At 43.2% G+C, this 21599-nt stretch overlaps 1 protein-coding gene across 2 annotated transcripts in view; it reads right to left on the reverse strand.

The window, feature by feature from the left end:
• Window positions 1-5499: 5499 nt before the first annotated feature.
• The window catches only part of ATP8B4 (ATPase phospholipid transporting 8B4 (putative)), a 111282-nt gene continuing 95182 nt past the window's right edge, over window positions 5500-21599 (reverse strand). For both annotated transcript variants that reach the window (XM_035132046.2, XM_035132049.2), the window contains 7 exons: window positions 18463-18646; window positions 15339-15562; window positions 13017-13100; window positions 11391-11636; window positions 11074-11212; window positions 8242-8372; window positions 5500-7307 (listed from right to left, as the gene is read on the reverse strand). In XM_035132046.2, the coding sequence (XP_034987937.2) occupies window positions 7029-7307; window positions 8242-8372; window positions 11074-11212; window positions 11391-11636; window positions 13017-13100; window positions 15339-15562; window positions 18463-18646 (1287 nt within the window). In that variant the 3' untranslated portion in view covers window positions 5500-7028. The remainder of the gene's footprint in view (window positions 7308-8241; window positions 8373-11073; window positions 11213-11390; window positions 11637-13016; window positions 13101-15338; window positions 15563-18462; window positions 18647-21599) is intronic.

Raw genomic sequence — 21599 nt, forward strand, 5'->3', positions numbered from 1 at the left:
AGGGCATCTGTGTGGTCTATAAATAGGCGCCATGTGACCCCAAAGGCACATTCCACTTGGCACTGACGGCATGGAGGCTCTCAAAGCAACACACACCAGGAGCATGCTGGAAGCCTGCCCACAGGACTTGTATTTCCAAGTCTCCTTGTCACGACCGGGAAGTACAATCATCTGGGCAAAGTGGGCAGAGCACACATGCATTCAGTGCAGAAGGTCCCAGGTTCAATCCCCGGCATCTTCTGATTCCTGCATTGCAGGGGGTTGGACTAGATGACCCTCGTGGTGCTTTCCAACTCTACAATTCTGTGATTTTATGATTATATGAACTGAGAGCTGCTGCCAGCCAGTGCCAATATTGCTGTGGTAGACGGGCCAATGGTCTCACTCAAGGTGGTGCTTTGTGCCATGTCTCTGTTTTATTTATATTCTTATGAAATTATTATTATTATTCACTGCAGTGTCGTAAAAATATCAAAGTGGTTTACAATGCAATAAAAAAATAGTATTTCCTATGTACTGGTCTCACCACAACACCAATTCTCGCTTAAAATCTCCTGCATCTCTTGATCCCTTATAGCAAACAAACCCCTATCCTGGTGTTTGGAGAAGGAGGATGAAGAACTCTGGCCACCAAAGGAAATTGAAAAGCTGACCTTTGTGGGTAAAAGACAAACACCAGGTTTTTTTATTACGTCTTCTAACATTCTGCCAAAGGGCTTGCTTGCAGGCTTTGCCAAGGACAAATGAATAATCCATTTACTACAACCGCATCCCGAATATAACGCCATACAAACTCACGATAGAAATATAATTTTATTTTTATGTGCTTCGAGGATGGAATTTTACAAGATGATTAACTTTATTCTAAAATAATAAATGGATGAAACCAACATTGTTTGTGTATTAAAAGAACATCTGTAACACACTTAGCAAGGCTAGACTTTTCCTTATAGTGATTAATGCTCAGATCAAGTATTTCCTATAACAATTGGCCATAGAAATATTAATACAAGCAGCCTGGAGAAGGTAGATGGGGATGCCTGTATAATTCTCTTTATTGCAAGGTTTTTCAGTTTAGCCATCTTTATTTGATACTAGCTAAAGCAAACAAGCAGTAGATAAATTTGGATGCAAAAATGTTTGCTAAAACCCTGTTATGGACACAAATCTTTTATGCGGTTATGCCTTCATAAATACATAAGATCCATAATCTCTTTACTAAATGCACAGGGACTCTCCTCTGGCAGAAGTGGTTCCAGGGTAGTGTTTGGCCGCTGACGAATTTTCATGATAATTGTTTTTACAAAGTAAACTGATGCAGAAGCGTGGAGAGCTAAAAATTGCTGGGCAACATATTCGTTAATATAGTAAAACCTTTCCAGGTACATTCAAAACATCAGTGAACAAAAGGCTAAAGTACAAATAACATTTGCCGTGCTCTTCTTGAAGTTGTGGTCACTTTGTCTCTGGGGTGTTCAGCAATGCAATTATCGGTTGGCTTTCCTTGCATCATGCGATTTAATTGCGTAAGGAGTAACACGCTGTACCGCCAGCCTGCATAGAGTGTCCTCAACAGGTTTCAACCTGGCAACTTGCATCCTTTTAACTCGCCTTGATGAGTTGACAGTGAAGTTGTTTATGAATCTCACCCAGGTTCCATCTGGACACTTTCACAACATTTATTCCGTAATGTAACATAGATGCTAGCCTAGGGGACAGCAAACTCAGCAGGGGGCCAGTCCACTGTCCTTTAGACCTTGTGGGAGGCCGGACTATATTTTTTTTGGGGGGAGGGGGGATGAACAAATTCCTATGCCCCACAAATAACCCAGAGATACTTTTTAAATAAAAGGACACATTATGCACACGCTGATTCCCGGACCGTCCACGGGCCAGATTAAGAAGGCAATTGAGCCGGATCTGGCCCCCCAGGCCTTAGTTTCCCTACCCATGTGCTAGCGGCCTTACTGTTGGCTATACTACTACTTTTATTAATAATTTTATTATTTATACCCTTTCCCCAGCCACTCTGGGCGGCTCCCAACAGAACACTAAAAACAGAATAAAACTTCAAACATTAAAAACTTTTCTAAACAGGGCTGCCTTAAGATCAGGGCTGTAGCTAGGGGTTGGTGAAGTGGGCCCCCGCCAGGGGCGTATGCGGGGTGGGGGGATAGGCTAAAAAATATCCATAAATAAAAATATAGCTTATTGCCTCATAAGAAAAGGATTTAAATAGAGGGTGAATTGAATGGGTGGAAGGAAGGGGGTTGGTGCTGGAGGAGAGGCGGAAAGAACTAATTTGTCTGTGGCTAGGGGATGCAATCTGGATGGTTCTGCCAGGGGTGCAAGATCACTTAGCTATGCCTCTGCTTCAGATGTCTTCTAAAAGTCAGAGAGTTGTTTATTTCCTTGACATCCGATGGGAAGGCGTTCCACAGGGCGGACACCACTACCGAGAAGGCTCTCTGCCTGGTTTCCAGCTTTGAATACCCATACTGAAATTCAGAAGAGCATTTGAAGCTGCCTTATACTGAGTAAGATCATCAGTCCATCTAACTCAGTGTTATCTACTCTGACTGGCAGCAGCTTTCTAGGATTCCAACTAGGTGGTCTTTCCAAACCCTATCTGGAGATGCTGGGGATCGAGTTTGTAAATTATTCGATGCTCTGCCACTGTGCTACAAAAAAATAATAATCCTCAAATAAAATTGCCTTCTGCTGAGTCAGATTATTAGTTCAGCAAGCTCAGGGACGTCCAACTCCCAAGAGGCAGCGATCTACTCACAGAATAAAAAACTGGCAATGATCTACCCCTTTTTGGGGGGAGGGTCAAGATCAAAGTTGTTGAGCTTTATTTAGGGAGGTATCTTGACCTTTTTTGGGGGGGGGGTTCAGGTCAAAGTTGATTAGCTTTTTTCAGAGAGGAAAGACAAAGTTGTTGACCTTTTTTTTAGAGGGGCATGTCAATAATGTTGAGCTTTCTTTAGGGGGGGGGAGTCGCTCCGCAAAAGATCAATCAGGGAACAAACAGCCTGACAGCAAAAACTCCATCTTCCATTCTAGCGATCAGAAATTAAATTGTTATAACGAAAGAAAAAATGCAATGGAAAATCACATACAATTTTATTTTGCTCTCCAGCACCATCTGGTGTTGCGTGTTTATAATGCATTCAAAACATTGTTTTTAAATAAATAAATAATGTAATAATAATTTTTTATTTATACCCCGGCCTCCCCGGCCAGGGCCAGGCTGAGGGTGGCTAACACTGAATATAAATTGCAAGAAAACGTAGTAGAAAAAAGAGGAAAAAACAGTTAATTAAAATACGGCTTAAAATTCAGGTTAAAATGCATCCTCATTTTAGTAGTAGCCCATAAATCAAGACCATAAAGGGAGGAAACATCAGATATTCACCCGAGTCAGCTATCCATGCTGGTCCTACATGGGCCAGCAGAAAAGCCAAGGGGAAATTTATATACCAAATCCCATATAAGGGGTCAGAGTGAGTCCAAGCCAAAGGCCATGCAGAACAGCTCCATCTTGCAGGCCCTGCGGAAAGATGTCAAATCCTGCAGGGCCCTGGTCTCTTGTGACAGAGCATTCCACCAAGTTGGGGCCAGTGCTGAAAAGGCCCTGGCCCTAGTTGAGACCAATCTAACCTCCTTGAGGCTCAGGACCTCCAAAGTGTTGTTATTTATGGACCTTAAGGTCCTCCTCGGGGCATACCAGGAGAGGCGGTCCCGTAGGTACAAGGGTCCTAGGCAGCATTTTTTTATACTGAGAATCCCTTGAAAAGTTTCTAAAGAACTCCAGGAGTCTTTAGAGCACAGTTAGAGAGCCACTAAACCAGTGGTTCCCAGGGGGCAGTAGGATTACCTGGGGGGGAGTACTAAAAGGCAAGGGGTTGGCAGGGGCCACAGGATGCGTAACAGACTATCAGGATAAAAAAATTCCTTCAGTAGCACCTTAAAGACCAACTAAGTTTATATTTTGGTATGAGCTTTCGTGTGCATGCACACTTCTTCAGATACACAGATACACTGAAACAGAAGTAACCAGACCCTTATGTATATTCTGTTTCAGTGTATCTGTGTATCTGAAGAAGTGTGCATGCACACGAAAGCTCATACCAAAATATAAACTTAGTTGGTCTTTAAGGTGCTACTGAAGGAATTTTTTTATTTTGCTTCGACTCAGACCAACACGGCTACCTACCTGTAACTAAGACTATCAGGACTTTGAGAAGGTGGCCTCACTGGGTCAAGTTAATCAACTGTGTAATATTTAAGTGCATGCTGAATAATTGTGCAATTTATTATTACAGTCTTGAAACTGTATTTTATTTTCCTTAGTGGGTCATGCAAACCACGATTCTGTATAAAAAAAATTATAGGGTAGGGAAGGGGGGCACGGTAGACGAAGCAGAACACCAAAAGAATACACACATAGATTGCTTGTATGTTTAAAATAATTTATTTGTAGAAAATATTGAGTATATACTGTACATGACTGCAGTAGAAATTTAACAATATATACAAATTCTTCATAGATAAACGTGTTTAGAATAGAGTCAAAGCATGAGCATGGTTTGAACTGTGGAAAGGCTGCATACAAATAAAATTATGTATATTTATGTCTCTAGAAGAGCCTGGGTTCAATCCCACTGTTCTCCAGATTAAAGAGCCAGGTAGCAGGCTCAGAAAGTAAAACCCTTCTTTGGAGAGCTGCTGTCAGTCAGAGCAGACATTACTAGTCTAGATGGAAAAACAGAGGCTGACCAGGCACAATGCAGCTTCCCACATTTCCTAAAGGCAGTTAATTCTGCCTATTTCAGCGAAGACAAACTGGGTTCAAAAATTAATATTAATATTAATAATAATAATAATAATAATAATTTATACCCTGCCCATTTGGCTGGGTTTCCCCAGCCACTCTGGGCAGCTCCCAACAGAATATTAAAAACACAATGAAACCTCAAACATTAAAAACTTCCCTAAACAGGGTTGCCTTCAGAAGTCCTCTAAAAGTCAGATAGTTGTTTATTTCCTTGACATCTGATGGGAGGGCGTTCCACAGGGTGGGCGCCACTACTGAGAAGGCCCTCTGCCTGGTTCCCTGTAACCTCACTTCTCGCAGGGAGGGAACCGCCAGAAGGCCCTCAGAGCTGGACCTCAATGTGCGGGCTGAACGATGGGGGTGGAGACACTCCTTCAGGTATACTGGGCTGAAGCCGTTTAGGGCAGGGGTCCCCAGACTTACCGGGCTTCGGGCCGGTGCCCGCCGCGCCGACTGCGCGGCGGGCCGGAGGGCAGGGAAGTGCGCGCGCAGCGGGCCGGAGGGCGGGGGAGTGCGCGCCCGTGCGCATACGCACACGGTCGGGAAAAAATAGCCGAAAATCGCTTGTGCGCATGCGTATGGGCCTCCCCCGACCCGGAAGTGCATCGGAAATGACCTCTTCTGGGTCGGGAGAGGCCCATACGCATGTGCACAAAGGATTTTCGGCGATTTTTTGCTGACTTTGAAGATCGCCGCCGCGCCGCGCGCCGTAAGAGCGGGCGGCGGGGGTCGTCGCGGGCCGGATTGGGAGGCCAATTGGGCCGCATCCGGCCTGGGGGCCGTAGTCTGGGGACCCCTGGTTTAGGGCTTTAAAGGTCAGCACCAACGCTTTGAATTGTGCTCGGAAACGTACTGGGAGCCAATGTAGGTCTTTCAGGACCGGTGTTATATGGTCTGAGCGGCCACTCCCAGTCACCAGTCTAGCTGCCGCACTCTGAATTAGTTGTAGTTTTCGGGTCACCTTCAAAGGTAGTCCCATGTAGACTACTGCAGTAGTCTAAGCGGGAGATAACTAGAGCATGCACCACTCTGGCGAGACAGTCTGTGGGCAGGTAGGATCTCAGCCTGCGTACCAGATGGAGCTGGTAAACAGCTGCCCTGGACACAGAATTGACCTGCACCTCCATAGACAGCTGTGAGTCCAAAATGACGCCCAGGCTGCACACCTGGTCCTTCAGGGGCACAGTTGCTCCATTCAGGACCAGGGCATGCCCCCCACCTGCCTTCCCCCTGTCCCCCCAAAAGAGTACTTCTGTCTTCTCAGGATTCAACCTCAATCCGTTAGCCGCCATCCATCCTCCAACCACCTCCAGACACTCACACAGGACATTCACCGCCTTCAATCTGTGCTGTAGCTTGTTTACAGCCAAGGGTTAGAGACAGAGGGTTGTTTTAAAGCAAGTTGAATCTGGTACGGATAGGCAGATGCAACAGCAAAAGAAGGAAAATGTATGTGCATATTGTGGTGGAATAGATTTGGCAGGTTTTTGAAGCATAATGAAAACTTGCAATATTTAGTAATCAGAAGTAATAGGAATATGGGTGTAGATCCCCATATATGGTACCTCTCTCATATCCCCACCAACCCTCTGGGGAAAAAAAACACCACACCAAAGTATTAGGTCAGTGGCACAGCACCCGCCTTGCCAGCAGAAGGTCTCAACTTCAAATGGGATGCTGAAAACGGAATCTATTCCCAGTCACAGTATATTTTATTTATTTATTCACCTCTCTCTTTAAAAGCCATGTTGGCTGCCTGTGCCTGTTACACCATCAGGGGTGTACAGTCAAACTGAGTGAGAGGATGAGTGCATGAGTTAAATCCTGCTCTGTTCATCAGGATTCGATGCAGACCCCTCCTAATTCAGGAAGAGATTTTCCTTGGAATCCCCTGCTAAAATGAAGGTGGAAGGAACTTTTATCTTAGCAACACCTTGCAAGCAGGCTTCGGGACCTGAAACCATTTTGCCTCTTATGTAGGGACGTGGGTGGCGCTGTCGTCTAAACCACTGAGCCTCTTGGGCTTGCTGATCAGAAGGTCAGTGGTTCAAATCCCACAACGGAGTGAGCTCCTGTTGCTCTGTCCCAGCTCCTGTCAACCTAGCTGTCTGAAAGCACGCCAATGCAAGTAGATAAATAGAGTGTAAGTATTCTGTGCAACAATAGCACACTCTTTTGTTCCACATACTCAATGATTTATAGTCTTACAGTTCTTTCTCAGCTGAATTTCACACTCCGATGTTCTCTTGCGCAAGTTCTCAATCCAGCTATTCTGCATAGTTTTTCCTATCCCAAATACTGAATGTATATTATTGACACGCATATTCTTTCCAGATGTTATAAGTTCCCCAAAGCCTTCTTGGTGAGAAAAGGCATAAGCCGATCTCCGCGAGCTAGCTCTGTGCGTTTGGTGAATCTGGACCGGTAATGGACTCTGTTTCTTCTGAGCCCTGTTCAAAATATGTACCTTTAGGAAGGAGGGGGGGGGGGAACAGTTTACAATGATATGGAAAATTATCTTCCTTTTGTAAACACTGGATAGTTTTCAGATCTGAATTATATTGACAAATCCTTGACAGATCAGTTTCCAGTGGAAAGGCCAGCACCCTGTTGTTTGAGGAAAGGCATAGGAAGCACAACTTCCGATTTCAGCCACACCTTTGCCAAACCACAATTCCTAAATTTAAATGTATGTTGTTGCCGCTACTGCAAGGATTCCTTTCCCCAGTTACACTGCTTTCACAACGCTTTTGAAATGCGAAAGGATATTTTTTATTAAAGCCGTTGGCATATTCTCTGCAGCATTTTCACCACTCTGTTATATATGTATGGTCCAAAATAATAGAGGACCTGGTGCACAGATAAAATCACCGCTGTAATATAATCAGGGTTCTCAAAACTATTTTAGGAACATCCCCAGACTGACATTAAAGGGAGAGCTTGGACATGCATAAAGTGGGAACCACTCCATGCTGGAAAATATGTCCGCCACACTGTTGACATGAAAGCAATCTTCTCTTGGGCATCAGGCTCAAAAGGGGACAAGTTCTCCCAGTTTGAAGCAGAAGGGCCTGGGCATCTATGATGTCACAAAGCACTTTTCCTAATTTTCCTGGAACAGTTTTTCTGATTAAAAATGGATTGGAACTTTTTAAAAAAGTACTGTGTGATCATTTAATGCAGGCATCCCCAAACTCAGCCCCCCATATGTTTTGGGACTATAGTTCCCATCCCTAACCAATGGGTCTGTTAGCTCGGGATGATGGGAGTTGTAGTCTGAAAACATCTGGAGGGCCGAGTTTGGGGATGCCTGATTTCATGCAACATTTGCCAACTTGAACCCAAAAGGTATACATAAGAGGGATTGGAATTGCTTTAAATGTTTCACTGCTGTGGCATACCTGATCACTCAATGTTGGGTTCAAATCCACCTTCAGAAAACGAAACGCTATCACAGGTGCAACGGAAGCTACAGTGGTCAAGAGAATGATGAGCCAAACATTTATCTGCTCCAAGGAGTTCCAAGCATTTCCTGTATCAATACAGGAGAAATAAATATTTTGGTAGGAATACCAGTTGGGTGGGACAATAGGACATGCTAAGCAATCTTTAATTCCTTAGGTTAACACATGATTCTGATTCTAAAGTGCTTAGATTACGCGAGCTATACAAAAATGCAGAGAGAGAGGGGGGGGGGAGAATAAAAGAACATGTTTTTGCAACATTGAAAAACGTGACATCATACAAAATTCCACACATATTTCAGAGGATAATATAGATTTAGAGTTGGCATTGTGAAATATGTAGGACAGGGAAAATGATGTCTACTACTATGTCATCAGCTTGCTTGCAACTCACTGCCAGTTCCATTTCTGTAGGAACGGACAGATTTCATCTGTGTTTCTTTTAAAACTTATGAAGACACATATAAGATGGCTACAAATTTATATCGGGGTGGTGGTGGTGTTTTTGCCAGTTTACCTTTCACAGCTTCCTTCAATGAATCCTGGGAATTTATGGTGCGAATATTACCGGGCTTAGAATTGTCTCTTAAATTCTCTCTTAAGAGGTCTCCCTCACAGAAATAAATTCCCCGAGTGGTTTAAGAGTCAATCCCTCTTCAAAGGGAACTCTGGTTTTTTTTTTACTTCATAAGTAACTACAATTCCAGGATTCTTTGAGGGAAGCCATAACTGTTTAAAATGATACAATACAGCCGTACCTTGGATCCCAAACGCCTTGGTACTCGGACATTTCAGCTCCTGAAAGCCGCAAACCCGGACGTGAGTGTTCCAGTTTGCAAACGTTCTTTGAAACCCAAACATCCGACAGGGCTTCCCGTTGGCTGCAGAAGCTTCCTGCAGTCAATCAGAAGCCGTGCTTTGGTTTCCAACGTTTTGGAAGTCGAATGGACTTCCGGAATGGATTCCGTTTGACTTCCAAGGTACGACTGTACTGCTTTAAATGCATAGGGCAGATGTGGCCACTGGGACTCTTGACAGAGGTGCCAACCTGAATAAAATATTGTAACATAACACATCACACACACACCATTTGAATGGGAATGGCCAACAAGTTTGGGGGGGCCTGGCCCCCTCAATTTTTTTTATTATGACGGCTGAAGTCCCCACAGCCCCTAAAAGGTAAAGGTAAAGGGACCCCTGACCATTAGGTCCAGTCGTGACCGACTCTGGGGTTGCGCGCTCATCTCGCATTATTGGCCGAGGGAGCCGGCGTATAGCTTCCAGGTCATGTGGCCAGCATGACAAAGCCGCTTCTGGTGAAAAAGAGCAGCACATGGAAACGCCGTTTACCTTCCCGCTGTAGCGGTTCCTATTTATCTACTTGCATTTTGACGTGCTTTCGAACTGCTAGGTTGGCAGGAGCTGGGACCAAGCAACGGGAGCTCACCCCGTCACAGGGATTCGAACCGCCGACCTTCTGATCAGCAAGCCCTAGGCTCAGTGGTTTAACCACAGCGCCACCTGGGTCCCACGGAGCCCCTAGGAGTTGGCTAATGTAGACTCTGGCACTGCACTCACCTCTAGCTCCACCTTTGTTTCCGTTGCCCCTCACTTCCCCACCTCTCTCTTGCCCTGCCTCACCTTGGCTTTGCCCCCCCCCCCGCACCCCCGTTTGACAGAACTGGGTACGCCATCCAACAGTGACCTCTCTTTACCATGGCTTCAGCGCACAATGAAAATAAAGCTGTTTGGACACATGTCTGGACCATCAGCCTATTTATATTTGTGTTGGGATGTGGTAGATACACACTTCCTAGCCTCCTTGGTGATCAAAGTCCAAGGGGAAAGGCAGAACACATCAGCCAAGATGGACTGGAAGTTGTTTAAGGGAGCTTCGTCCAAGGTTTAGATAATGACAGGTATCCCTGTTCTGGAGGGTGTCCAGCAAGCCCCAGCTGTTCTCAGCGACATAAACTTGTTTATCTCAAGGGCTTCAAATGGTAGGAGACAGTTCCAGGCACCCTCATTTTAAGGGAAGCATCTTTGCTTCCTGTTACTCACTTTTGGCTACCAGAGCTACTTTGTGAAACAACAGAGTCACCCTCTAACATCAGCCTACTCCATCTGGGGCTTAGCGATTCCTGGCAGTGCCTTTTGCAATAAAGCTTTCGGGTGAATGACATTCTCCAACAGTATGCAGTCTTACTGGGCCTCTGGAGAAGTCTCATCAGTGGCTGCCTCTCAGTGCTGGAAAAATTATCCTTCCTCAGGGACAGGCCAAAATACAAGCCCAGGAATTTTTATTTATTTATTTAAATAAACTGGTGCCAACACCCAAGGATATGCTAGAGACTAAACCACTGAGCCTCTTGGGCTTGCCAATCGGAAGGTCGGCGGTTCGAATCCATGTGACAGGGTGGACCCCCATTGCTCTATCCCAGTTCCTGCCAACTTAGCAGTTCAAAAGCACACCAGTGCAAGTAGATAAATAGGTACCACTGCGGCACGAAGGGAAACAGTGTTTTTGTGCACTCTGGCTTCCGTCACGGTGTCCCTTTGCACCAGAAGCGGTTTAGTTTCCTGCTGGCCACATGACCTGGAAAGCTGTCTGTGGACAAACGGCGGCTCCCTCAGCCTAAAAGCGAGATGAGTGCCCCAACCCCATAGTCTCCTTTGACTGGACTTAACCGTCCAGGGATCCTTTACCTTTTACCTTTATATGGCTACCCACACGAGTATTTTTTTTTCACTCAGTGCTTCTTTACTCACCTACAAAAGGGAAGTGGTTGGGAAATAAATAAAAAATGCCATCACTGTGCATTGCAAACAAAATGGCAAAATACACAGCGATGCTACCCCAGATGAAGAAGTGATTGATTCCTGTCCAATAGCTGGTATCGAGTGCAATCTGCAAAAGAAATAGTATGCATTTAGGCATGGAGGTAACAGTATTAACACATACGGTTATGAGAGGACATCAGTCGTACATATTTCTCTCAACACTGTATTACCACATAAAAATTTGAAGGGAGGGGGAGTCTCAGTAATTAAATGATTATCAGCTCTCTCTTTTTTCTTCTTTTTACCTGAACACTGACCACTATGATCAAAGAGGTTGCGACTGTGACTGCGAAAGACTGGTAGTCGGCAATATGGTTCCCATCTTCTCCAACTGCATCATAAAAAGCACCATAGGGGATGAAGAAAAGAACAACCGACGTGTAGATTCCATGTGCTATGCAGATGAAAAATCTGCGCTTGTTGAACAAGAGATTTAATTGCCCAGGTTCATACAGCTTTGGGAAATGGAGGCAGCTCTGCTCATCGACATCCTGCAAAATATGCATTCACTTGAGTTTTAACAGCATCATGACGTCCAACACTGGTGTGTTGTTAAATTCAGTAGTTTATGGGCATGTCGGAGGCAAAAGGACTTTCATTTTCAGCATGGCCCCAGAAGCAAACCCCAATACCTTTTTATTTACTCTTTTTAATATCTACCTACCTACCTATCATCTACCTATCTATCATCTATCTATAATTTTTTATTGGATTTACAATCTAATTTTACATTCACACATATAATAGAATAAAAAAAGTGTAGAATTCTCCAAATTCTCAGACTTCCTTCCTCCCCTCCATGGAGTCCGCTAATAACCATTTCCCACTGCAGATCATATCATCCTCTATTTGTCCATAAAATTCGATTTAAATCCATAGTTCTTTTCACATTGCAAGCGTTATTTCAATCCTGCTAATGTTTTTAACTGTTCACAGTGTTCCCTCAAGTAAATTACAATTCCCCCCCCAGTCCTTGTTAAAGTTTTTATTATCCTTGTTCCCGATTTTTCCATTTTAGCCATCTCAGCATACTCTTTTTAATATCAATGTCTTTTTAATATCCAATGGTCAAACTAGAGATTACATTAAATGTGTGTGTTATGTACTGAGCCTGGGTCCTAGAATAATAGGCTAGTAGGAGCCTAGAAGGCAGCAACCTGATTGGCCTGCAGGAGCAGCCCAATCAGGCCACAAGAGGAAGTGAATCAGTCTATCACTAGAACAATAGGCAGGGAGGATACTAGAATGCTGTATCCAATTGGCCTGCAGGAACAGCCCAATCAGGCTCCAGGAGGAGAGCAGAATCAACCAATCACGTGGGACTCATTGTGAAAATAGTGTATATAAAGCCAGATGGTTTTTTTTTGGGGGGGGGGAGATTTAATCACTGTTCCTATGAGCTGAAATAAAGAGCATGAAATCATTACTTGGCTCGGAGTATATATCTGATGCTACCCAAAGCAGTTGCCGTCAGCAGAGACGGATTTAGGGGAGCACAACCGATTTCATAACTGAAAGGGAGACTGTGCAATACAGATCTTATGAGGCACAAATTCTTGCAATTAGACTTGCAATTGCCAGGTGCCAAGAACCTTCTGTTCCTCTGGATCCCAGACACCTTTAACAAACTGGCTGCATGCTGTATCCTTAATATTTGAAGCCTTCCACCATGGCAGATTTAGTTTGTAATCTCAGATCTTAAGGTTAGGCATAAACTGGGACCATAACACCTGAGTGTTGACTCCAGATTCAAACCAAATCTGGCTTCTTCCCCTTCCAGAGGGATTGCTCTTTATATTTTCCTGGGCAGAGAAGTTGCTGGATGGACTGTGCTGAAGGCAGAATAATCTAGAATATGCCAAAATGTGTACCTGATCAAACAATCCCATTGCTAGTACAGGCAGAGAAGTATATACAATGTTGAAGAGGGTGATAAACCACTGGTCATAAACAGTCTGGAAAGATAACACAAATAGCAAGTTAAAAGTATGCTCAGAGGTGTCACCTTTCAAAATAAATAAATAAATAAATAGTACTGCCCCCTTTCATAATTTATTCTTTTTCTTGCGGGCACAGAAGCAGAAGGGAGCCCAGATCCCCAGGCTTTGAATTCTCCTACAAAGTTCGGCGTAGGCTTATGCCTAGGTCTTCTTAGCGTTTTGGTAAGCAGGGAGCCTAGCGGATAAAGTTGTACAAATAGCAAATTTGTGATATTCTCTACTTTAGACATTCCACTCTGCGAGACGGACCTCCTAGGAACCGGTCTCGTAAAAGTCACAGTTACTCATATCTTTGACATTCCTGAACTTGTAATGGGATTTATAAACACATAAGAAGCAGCATTTCAATATAAATGGGAAGTTGCCCTAATCATCTGTTTCCCATTTGGACAATTAGCAAAAAAAAATGCACTGGAGAAATGAACAGAGTTGAACAGCGAGTATTCTTTCTGAAACATTAGCCAGCCACTGCATTAACCAATGGCTTTGGGGAATAACACTGGGTGGAGTAAATGACTCTTTCGCAGATAATCATGATCTAGAAGGTTATCACAAACCTCTGAGAGTAGACAAGAACTCCCATGCTATTAAAATAAAATAAAAAAAAGCTTTTCACCATGAGTTTTTATATGCAATTAAATTAAATTAAAAATATATTCGTGGACAGGATAATTGTTTCCACATTTTGTTAAGGAAACTTTTCCTTGAAGCCCTGTTTCACAATGGCATATTGTCATAAATAAGATAAATAAAGCTAGGAGACAAAATACTTGTAATTGGCTTGAGACCTTACTTTCTGAAGATGCAGACAAGTGTATGGGACAAGGCAACTGATAAACTCTCGTTAAGTTTAAGAACATTGGAGGCAGGCAGGAGCATATTGACCCGACACATGTATACTGGTTTTTGACTGGTTTTAACTCATCACAGCTTCTTCAGTGACATGCGTACTCTCAGCATCTCTAGGTAAAGCTAGGAGACCCCTGTATGAGAACTGCTACCAGCCCGTGTAGGCAACACCAAGTGAGATAAGCTCCCTATGTTCCTAGTCTGAGCAACAAGCAGACTCAGGTCATTACTATTACAGAGGTACCTTGGTTCTCAAACACCTTGGTAATCAAACGCCTTGGTTCCCAAACGCCAAAAACCTGGAAGTAAGTGTTCCGGTTTCGGAACATTTTTCAGAAGCTGAATGTCTGATGCAGCTCTGGGCTATTGCTTCCAGGGTGCCTTTCGAACATATTGGAAGTCAAACGGACTTCCGCAACGGATTAAGTTTGGCGCTTTTGTTTTTGCTATTTATTTTGAGTTTTTGAGGCTTTTTCAGTTCATTTGTTTTTGTGACTGTGTGGAACCCAGTTCAGCTACTGATTGATTGATTGATTGATTGATTGTGTGACTGCGGAAATGGATAAAAGCCCCCCATCCAAACAATGACTATCATCAGTGCAGGTAAGAAAAAAAATAATTTTAATTTTATCATCTACAATACTGTCTTATTTCTTTTATAGTACAGTATGTTGATTATTGCTTTCATTTTGTGGATCAATGGTCTCATTAGATAGTAAAATCCATGTTAAATTACTGTTTTAGGGGTTGTTTTTAAAAAGTCTGGAATGGATTAATCCGTTTTGCATTACTTTCTATGGGAAAGCGAGCCTTGGTTTTGGAACGGACTTCTGGAACGGATTAAGTTTGAGAACCAAGATACCATTGTATATTGTTGCTATCTTTCCTCACCCATCCAAGCCTTCCTCTTCCTTCTATTTAACCCTCTCTTTCCTGTAGCAGTCCCCAATGTACCTCAACTCCCCTCCCAGGTTTAGGAGACAGTATGGGGAGCAACAGTCAAAAATTTATACCCTGATTTATTTTGATCTACTGTATTTGTTTATTAAAAAACAAATAGTTGATGATACTTCCACAAACTTTAGGTAAAATTCACTTTTCAGTAGACGAAATAACCTCCATTTTGGAGAAAATTGTAAGGGGGGGGGTCAACACACGCAGAATTATTTATCTTAACATTACAATGTTATATGGGTTTCACTGAAGCATCTGAACAATTAAGTGTGTTTGTTTTCTGTCATCTACTAAAAAACCAGAAACAGGCTTTAAGAAACTAGTCCTATTAAACGCATAGGTTCAAACGTTTTGTTTTCTGCTTTGTGAAGCTAAGCGCCGAGAACCTACCTGGGCTGAAAAGCCACAGAAGAAGCCAAACCAGAAATGGACCAGAGTGAAGGCAACGTTTTTGTAGAAGAAGTAACACAAGAACTTGCACATCCGGAAGTATGACCACCTGCCATGAACAAGCAAGAGTCTTTGAAGGTATCTGAACTGAGCAAAAGAATAATCACTGTTCAGAATGGCCTGACTGCCTTCCTGGCCACTGATGCCAACACCTATATGGGCACCTGCAAGCAAACAAACAAACAACAGGGAAATAAATGAAAATGTGTAGCATTAAAAAAACCCAACAACCTGATATGCTCTCTCTTTCTATTTTTGTCCTTCCAGGCTGTGGTGTCTTAAATTCTGTTTTCTTTCTTTCTTTTTATCTTAGGTTGGCACTTATTTTGGTTAACAAATCAATATAATTTTAAAAAAAAACAATCGAGAAGTTAAACAAAGGCCACTGAACATATCTCAGAGGGTAGATCAGCATCTGCTTTTCCTGCAGAAGATCTCCACTTCAGTTCCCAGCATCTCCAGGTAGGGGAGGGGGGAGAAATGTGATTCAGTTTGAATTTACATGTGAGCTTACCAAATTCATACTTGCAAACCGAAGCACAGTTATCCTTCAGAATTCACACTCATTTTTGTTTAGCCACTCAACCGTTGTTTACAAGAAATGCAGATATTAGAAGGAAGTGTGAATAAAAATGAATATATATGGGAAGATAACTTATCAAAAATGTATTTTATTAGGGGAAATTGCTTGCAAAAAAGGTGGATATTAATTCGAATATGCATGCAAAAATATGTTCATGCTACAATGATTATGAATCTTCATGGAGATTCTGAAATAAGAAATAAGATTGCTACAAAAATGTGGAGACCTGAATTTAAGATCAGAAAAATGAGAAACTGACAGATCCTAGCATCCTTACCTCCAGGTGGGCAAAGACTTCCTATCTGAAACCATGGAGAACAGTTGTCAGTCAATTTAGGAATCAACACTGAGCTAGCGGTCTTGATAAGTATAAGTATAATACAGCTTTCTATGTTCCTATCTTTGTACCAGCAGCAATTCAGCCTGCAAACTTATACTCACTTAGGGAAGGAGGATAAATTCTATTCAGTTCACATTTAAAGGTGAAGCTCCCTAATTTGCACTTTCTGAAACAATACAAGGACTGAAATACAGATATCCAAAATTTGCACTTCTCTGAATTTTGCTATGCGATTCTCTAGCCAAGTAATGTGCAAGGAAATGTATACACTGAGGAAAAGAGTACATAAAAATGCATGGTTTTTTTGTGTGAAAATAACATACAAAATGCCATAAGGAAAATTGCTTTGCAAAAACTGCACACAAATGTGCATATTGGGACAAATTTTGTATTACATCGCTGATGGGTTTTCCTGAGGACTTAAAAACAAAAAACTGCAAAGTGGTGCTCTCTTTTTTAGCAAGAGAACAAACCATATTTCAGGAGCATTATCAGTGCTGCATATTAGGGGTTATTCTAATGATGATTACTTCCCATGGTACCTCATTATACTTTGGAATACTTCACCAACTGGAACATTAACCCTGTTTAATTTGGATTGCCTGTGTACAATTAGATGATACTCAAGAGGCTAGAGATCATATTTGTAATGTTTGAAGTCCTATAGTTCACTAACATTCCTTTAGTTCTTGCCAATGTTGTTTTAGAGGCCCAAGAATTTAAAGAACCTTCTTTCTGAGCATTCTAATATGACAGATAATTCAATGGAAAGATCATGTAGAAGAAGAATACCCTGTGGCAACCTCTCCATTCAAATCCACCCTGAAATCTAAATTTAAGAGGTTCTTAGTCTTCTCCTTGAGGTGTTAACTTCCCATATATATAAGACTCATTTGACATGGAGGGACATTCTGAATGGGCACAATCCCAAGCAGGGTTGTCCTAAGCATATGCGGTGCTGGGGTGCAAAAATCCACCCAGTCCCCCTCCCCCCAGTTGCCCAGTCCCAGGCGTGCAGGAGGGCAGAGTCGGCCGGCCACCTCAGCGTCTCGCTGGCTTGGTCGCTCCCAAACTCACGGCGCAGCCGTCCGCAGCAGAAGAGTCCGCCGTGGCACTCCGACTGACGGACAGGCTCATCCCCAGACACAACTCTCGGCCTGGCGCCCCTGAAAGCCCAGCGCTTGGGTGCCCCGTACCCTAGCGCCTATGGGTAAGACGGCCCTGCTCCCAAGTCCTATACATCCAGCCAAACATATAATAATAAACAGAAAATAATCCTGAGGGTGTCCTACAAATGAGCCCTGCAATTGGCTGCTTGATACCTTCATTTGCACAAAATGGCTATTCTTATTTGGTTTCATCAGAATTTCTCGGTTGACAAACCCCATTGAAATGCATTTCAAATTGTCGACTCTAGCAAACTATAAACATGCAACACTACTTCCTTTATTCCCTACACAATATGTATCTCAGTCTGCCATATCCTTTCTAACACCTGGCACACCAATCCCAAATGCATATCCTCCTAGGGCCTACTAAAAAAGGACCCCTGACCATTAGGTCCAGCCGTGACCGACTCTGGGGTTGCGCGCTCATCTCGCATTATTGGCCAAGGGAGCCGGCGTATAGCTTCCAGGTCATGTGGCCAGCATGACAAAGCCGCTTCTGGCAAACCAGAGCAGCACGTGGAAACACCGTTTACCTTCCCGCTATAGCGGTTCCTATTTATCTACTTGCATTTTGATGTGCTTTCGAACTGCCAGGTTGGCAGGAGCTGGGACCAAGCAACGGGAGCTCACCCCGTCACAGGGATTCGAACCACCGACCTTCTGATCAGCAAGCCCTAGGCTCAGTGGTTTAACTACAGCTCCACCTGGGTCCCTCTAGGCCTAATAGGTAAAGGTAAAGGACCCCTGGACGGTTAAGTCCAGTCAAAGGCGATTATGGGGATCTCACATCCCTAATGGATGCATATTGACCCAAGTCCTCCTGTGCATCACTCCCCTTGAAAGCAAAGCAAAAGGGATTTTCTCCCCCAGAGTTTCATTATTCTTCACATGAAGGGATACTTAAGAAGTTTGTTGTGATAAATAGCTGAACTTTCTCACCATTCCCAGCCAGGGTATAGAATATCATCTTACTTTTTATCATGCCAATATCGTTGGCTCCATCTCCTATGGCCAAGGTGATGGCTTTCTTGTGCTTTTTAACCAGCTCCACAACCTGCGCTTTCTGCAAGGGAGTGACTCTGCAGCAGATCACAGTTTTACAAGCACACGCAACTTCCACGAACTCATTTTCCAGATCAGCCTCAAGTGCATGAGCCTGCGAACAGAAAGGGTTATCCATTAAACAGCTGCAAATCAAGAGCCCAATGAGTGCTGCCACACCATTTGTTGTTGTTGTTGTTGTTGTTGTTGTTGTTGTTGTCCGACATGATCATCATCATTGACCTGCATCTCCCCACATATTTCCATGGTAATATATTGCTTCTGGTCAAAGTCATTGGGGGCCACTTTGTGCAGATACAGAAATGATGGGTTTGTTGCTGGGTCATATTAAGACCTTTAGAGGCCCCGCACACTGAAAAGATTATGGCATCTCTCACATGCATAATTTAAAATACTAAACCCTAAAATTCTAACAAATAAAAATAAAATACAACACATGACAGGGTCTGATTTCCTTACATTATTTTGATCTACATTAGTAGGACGTTGCCAGGTTCACAAAGGGATAAGTTACCGTATTGGCCTGAATATAAGCCTCACTTTGTTTTCAAATTCTGACTGTGGAAAGTTAAAGTGCGGCTTAAATTCGCAACCTTCCAAAAATTGGCTTTTACGATATCACTGCTGAAACAGACATACGGTAAAACGGAACGGGTGTTAGTGCCTGCATAATTTTAAGGGAGCAGCTAATATTTGGGTATTCCCCCCCCCCTTTGAATTTAAAGGTGTGGCTTATATTTGGGTGCGGCTTATATTTCGGCCAATACGGTATAAAAAGAACACAGGAAAATCTCTCTCTCTCCCTCTCCCTCTCCCTCTCCCTCCCTCTCTCTCTGTGTGTGTGTGTGTGTTGTGCCCCTGCTCTAAGCACATGCTTTCTCTGTTTATTAGGTATTCCAGCACTGGTTTGATGACACTCCATCCCATATATTTTTTGTTGCTTTGGGTTTTTTACTATATGTTGCTGGGGCTATGTGGGGGAGATATAAAAAGGTAAAGAACCCCTGGACGGTTAAGTCCAGTCAAAGGCGACTATGGGGTTGGGGCGCTCATCTTGCTTTCAGGCCGAGGGAGCTGGCGTTTGTCCACAGACAGCTTTCCGGGTCATGTGGCCAGCAGGACTAAACCGCTTCTGGCGCAACAGAAGACCATGACGGAAACCAGAGCGCACGGAAACGCCATTTACCTTCCTGCTGCAGCGGTGCCTATTTATCTACTTGTACTGGCATGCTTTCAAACTGCTAGGTTGGCAAGAGCTGGGACAGAGCAACGGGAGCTCACCTCGTCATGAGGATTCGTACCGCCGACCTTCTGGGACATGGGTGGCTCTGTGGTCTAAACCACTGAGCCTCTTGGGGGAGTTATAAGCCTCTAGCAGACACACATTCCTTGCAATGTCTCTCCAAGTAAAATCCAAGAAAAACATTTCAGAGCCGAGGACCTTTAGCATAGAACATGCAATAGAACATTCTCAAAGTGAACATTACAATCAATATTCTAAGCATATGAAGTTAGATACTGAGCATATCCATGGAAAATATAACAAAACACACGCACACAGCAAAGACTTCTCCACTCCAGTCCACACACACCCTGCTTGTCACTGATAGGGCAAGTTCAAACATCAGATTGGTGGCCGGCTAGGGAGGCGAAGTCACCATGGCAAAGTCATTTCGCCCCCTGGGTTTGCTGCACTGTTGCACTGTGCCACAACTGCCACTCACCTCCTGACCAAGTAAGTGGCCATTAGAAGCACACACAGAGAGGGGAGAAAAATGACAACTCTGTTTGGTTTATAAAATAGCCAACCTACACGTTTCAAGCCAATGTTCTTCTTCAGGTAGCAAAATATTGGTAACAATTGGCCAAGGCATACCTGGTGTGTATTGTACACACTTTTCACTTTAATTTATAATTTTTTTGGAGATATTTTTTCTTTGATTTTTTCCAAGTATAAAGTTATAACAATACCAAATACATATCCATATTTAGAGAGTTCTCTGAATCTCCAGACTTCCCACCCTCTCCTCCATGGGTCCTTATTGTCAACCTTTTCAATCACATATTATTTCATAATCCGTATGTTGTATCCCTCCATATTGTCCATAGTGTTTGTTACATTACAGGTGTTATTAAAATCCTACTAATGTTTTCATCTGCTTATACAGTGGTGCACTTTCATTTTTAAAAGGAGTGCACAGGCAGGCTTGGGGCAGATTCAGATTGTGGAAATTGCATGAGAGAATGAGCAAATAACACCCCTCCCCATCCTTTTTAAATTTAAAAACAAAACAGGATTTTGAGATACGGATTTCCTTCATCAGGTGTGGTTTGGCCTTCAGTTTGCCTACCACAAACACATACCAGACTTCTAAGCCAGAGGTAGCCAATGTAACGGCCTCCGGATTTTGGCCATGATGGCTGCGGCTGCTGGGAGATGGAGTCTAACAACATCTGGGATGCAGGAATGTAAGTTATATTTGGGGCTCCCACCTCCCATGTCTTTGTAATAACTCCTCCTTTTTGGTGCTTCTCGTTGGGTTGAGACCTTCTCATATTCTGTTATTCAAAAGTGCTTAAAGAGATGCTTCTTTTATAATTTCTTTTAAGTGTAAAAGGGAGGGCAAAAAGATCAAAGTGCTTGTAGCAAGCCCCCTCCCCCCCTCCCCGTATGTGCCTATACAACAAGTTACATTCAAAGTTCAACTGCAGCTTTTAATGGTCTTTGCAATTCAGAAGAGCATTTCAGATATTTGTTCCAAGATCTGGAAGCTTACCAGCGTACAAGAACAGCTATAAAAGTAAGCTTTTCTTGTGTTATGACAAGAACCAGGTTTCTTAATCAAAGCCAAGTGTTTTGGTATCCCTGTAAAAGCTGATATTTAGAGAAACCACTTGAGGCATCTTAATGACATTAATTTGGTACAGTAATGACTTTCAGGTCAGCCTGTGCTCTCAAATAGCAGACATCAGGAATATATTCATCCTTACGCCCTTTGCCTCTCCCTATTGCTTTTTTTAAAATGTAATTTGCAATGACTTGTGAT

This window comes from Zootoca vivipara, chromosome 14 (genome assembly GCF_963506605.1).
Source record: "Zootoca vivipara chromosome 14, rZooViv1.1, whole genome shotgun sequence".
NCBI classification, from domain to species: Eukaryota; Metazoa; Chordata; class Lepidosauria; order Squamata; family Lacertidae; genus Zootoca; species Zootoca vivipara.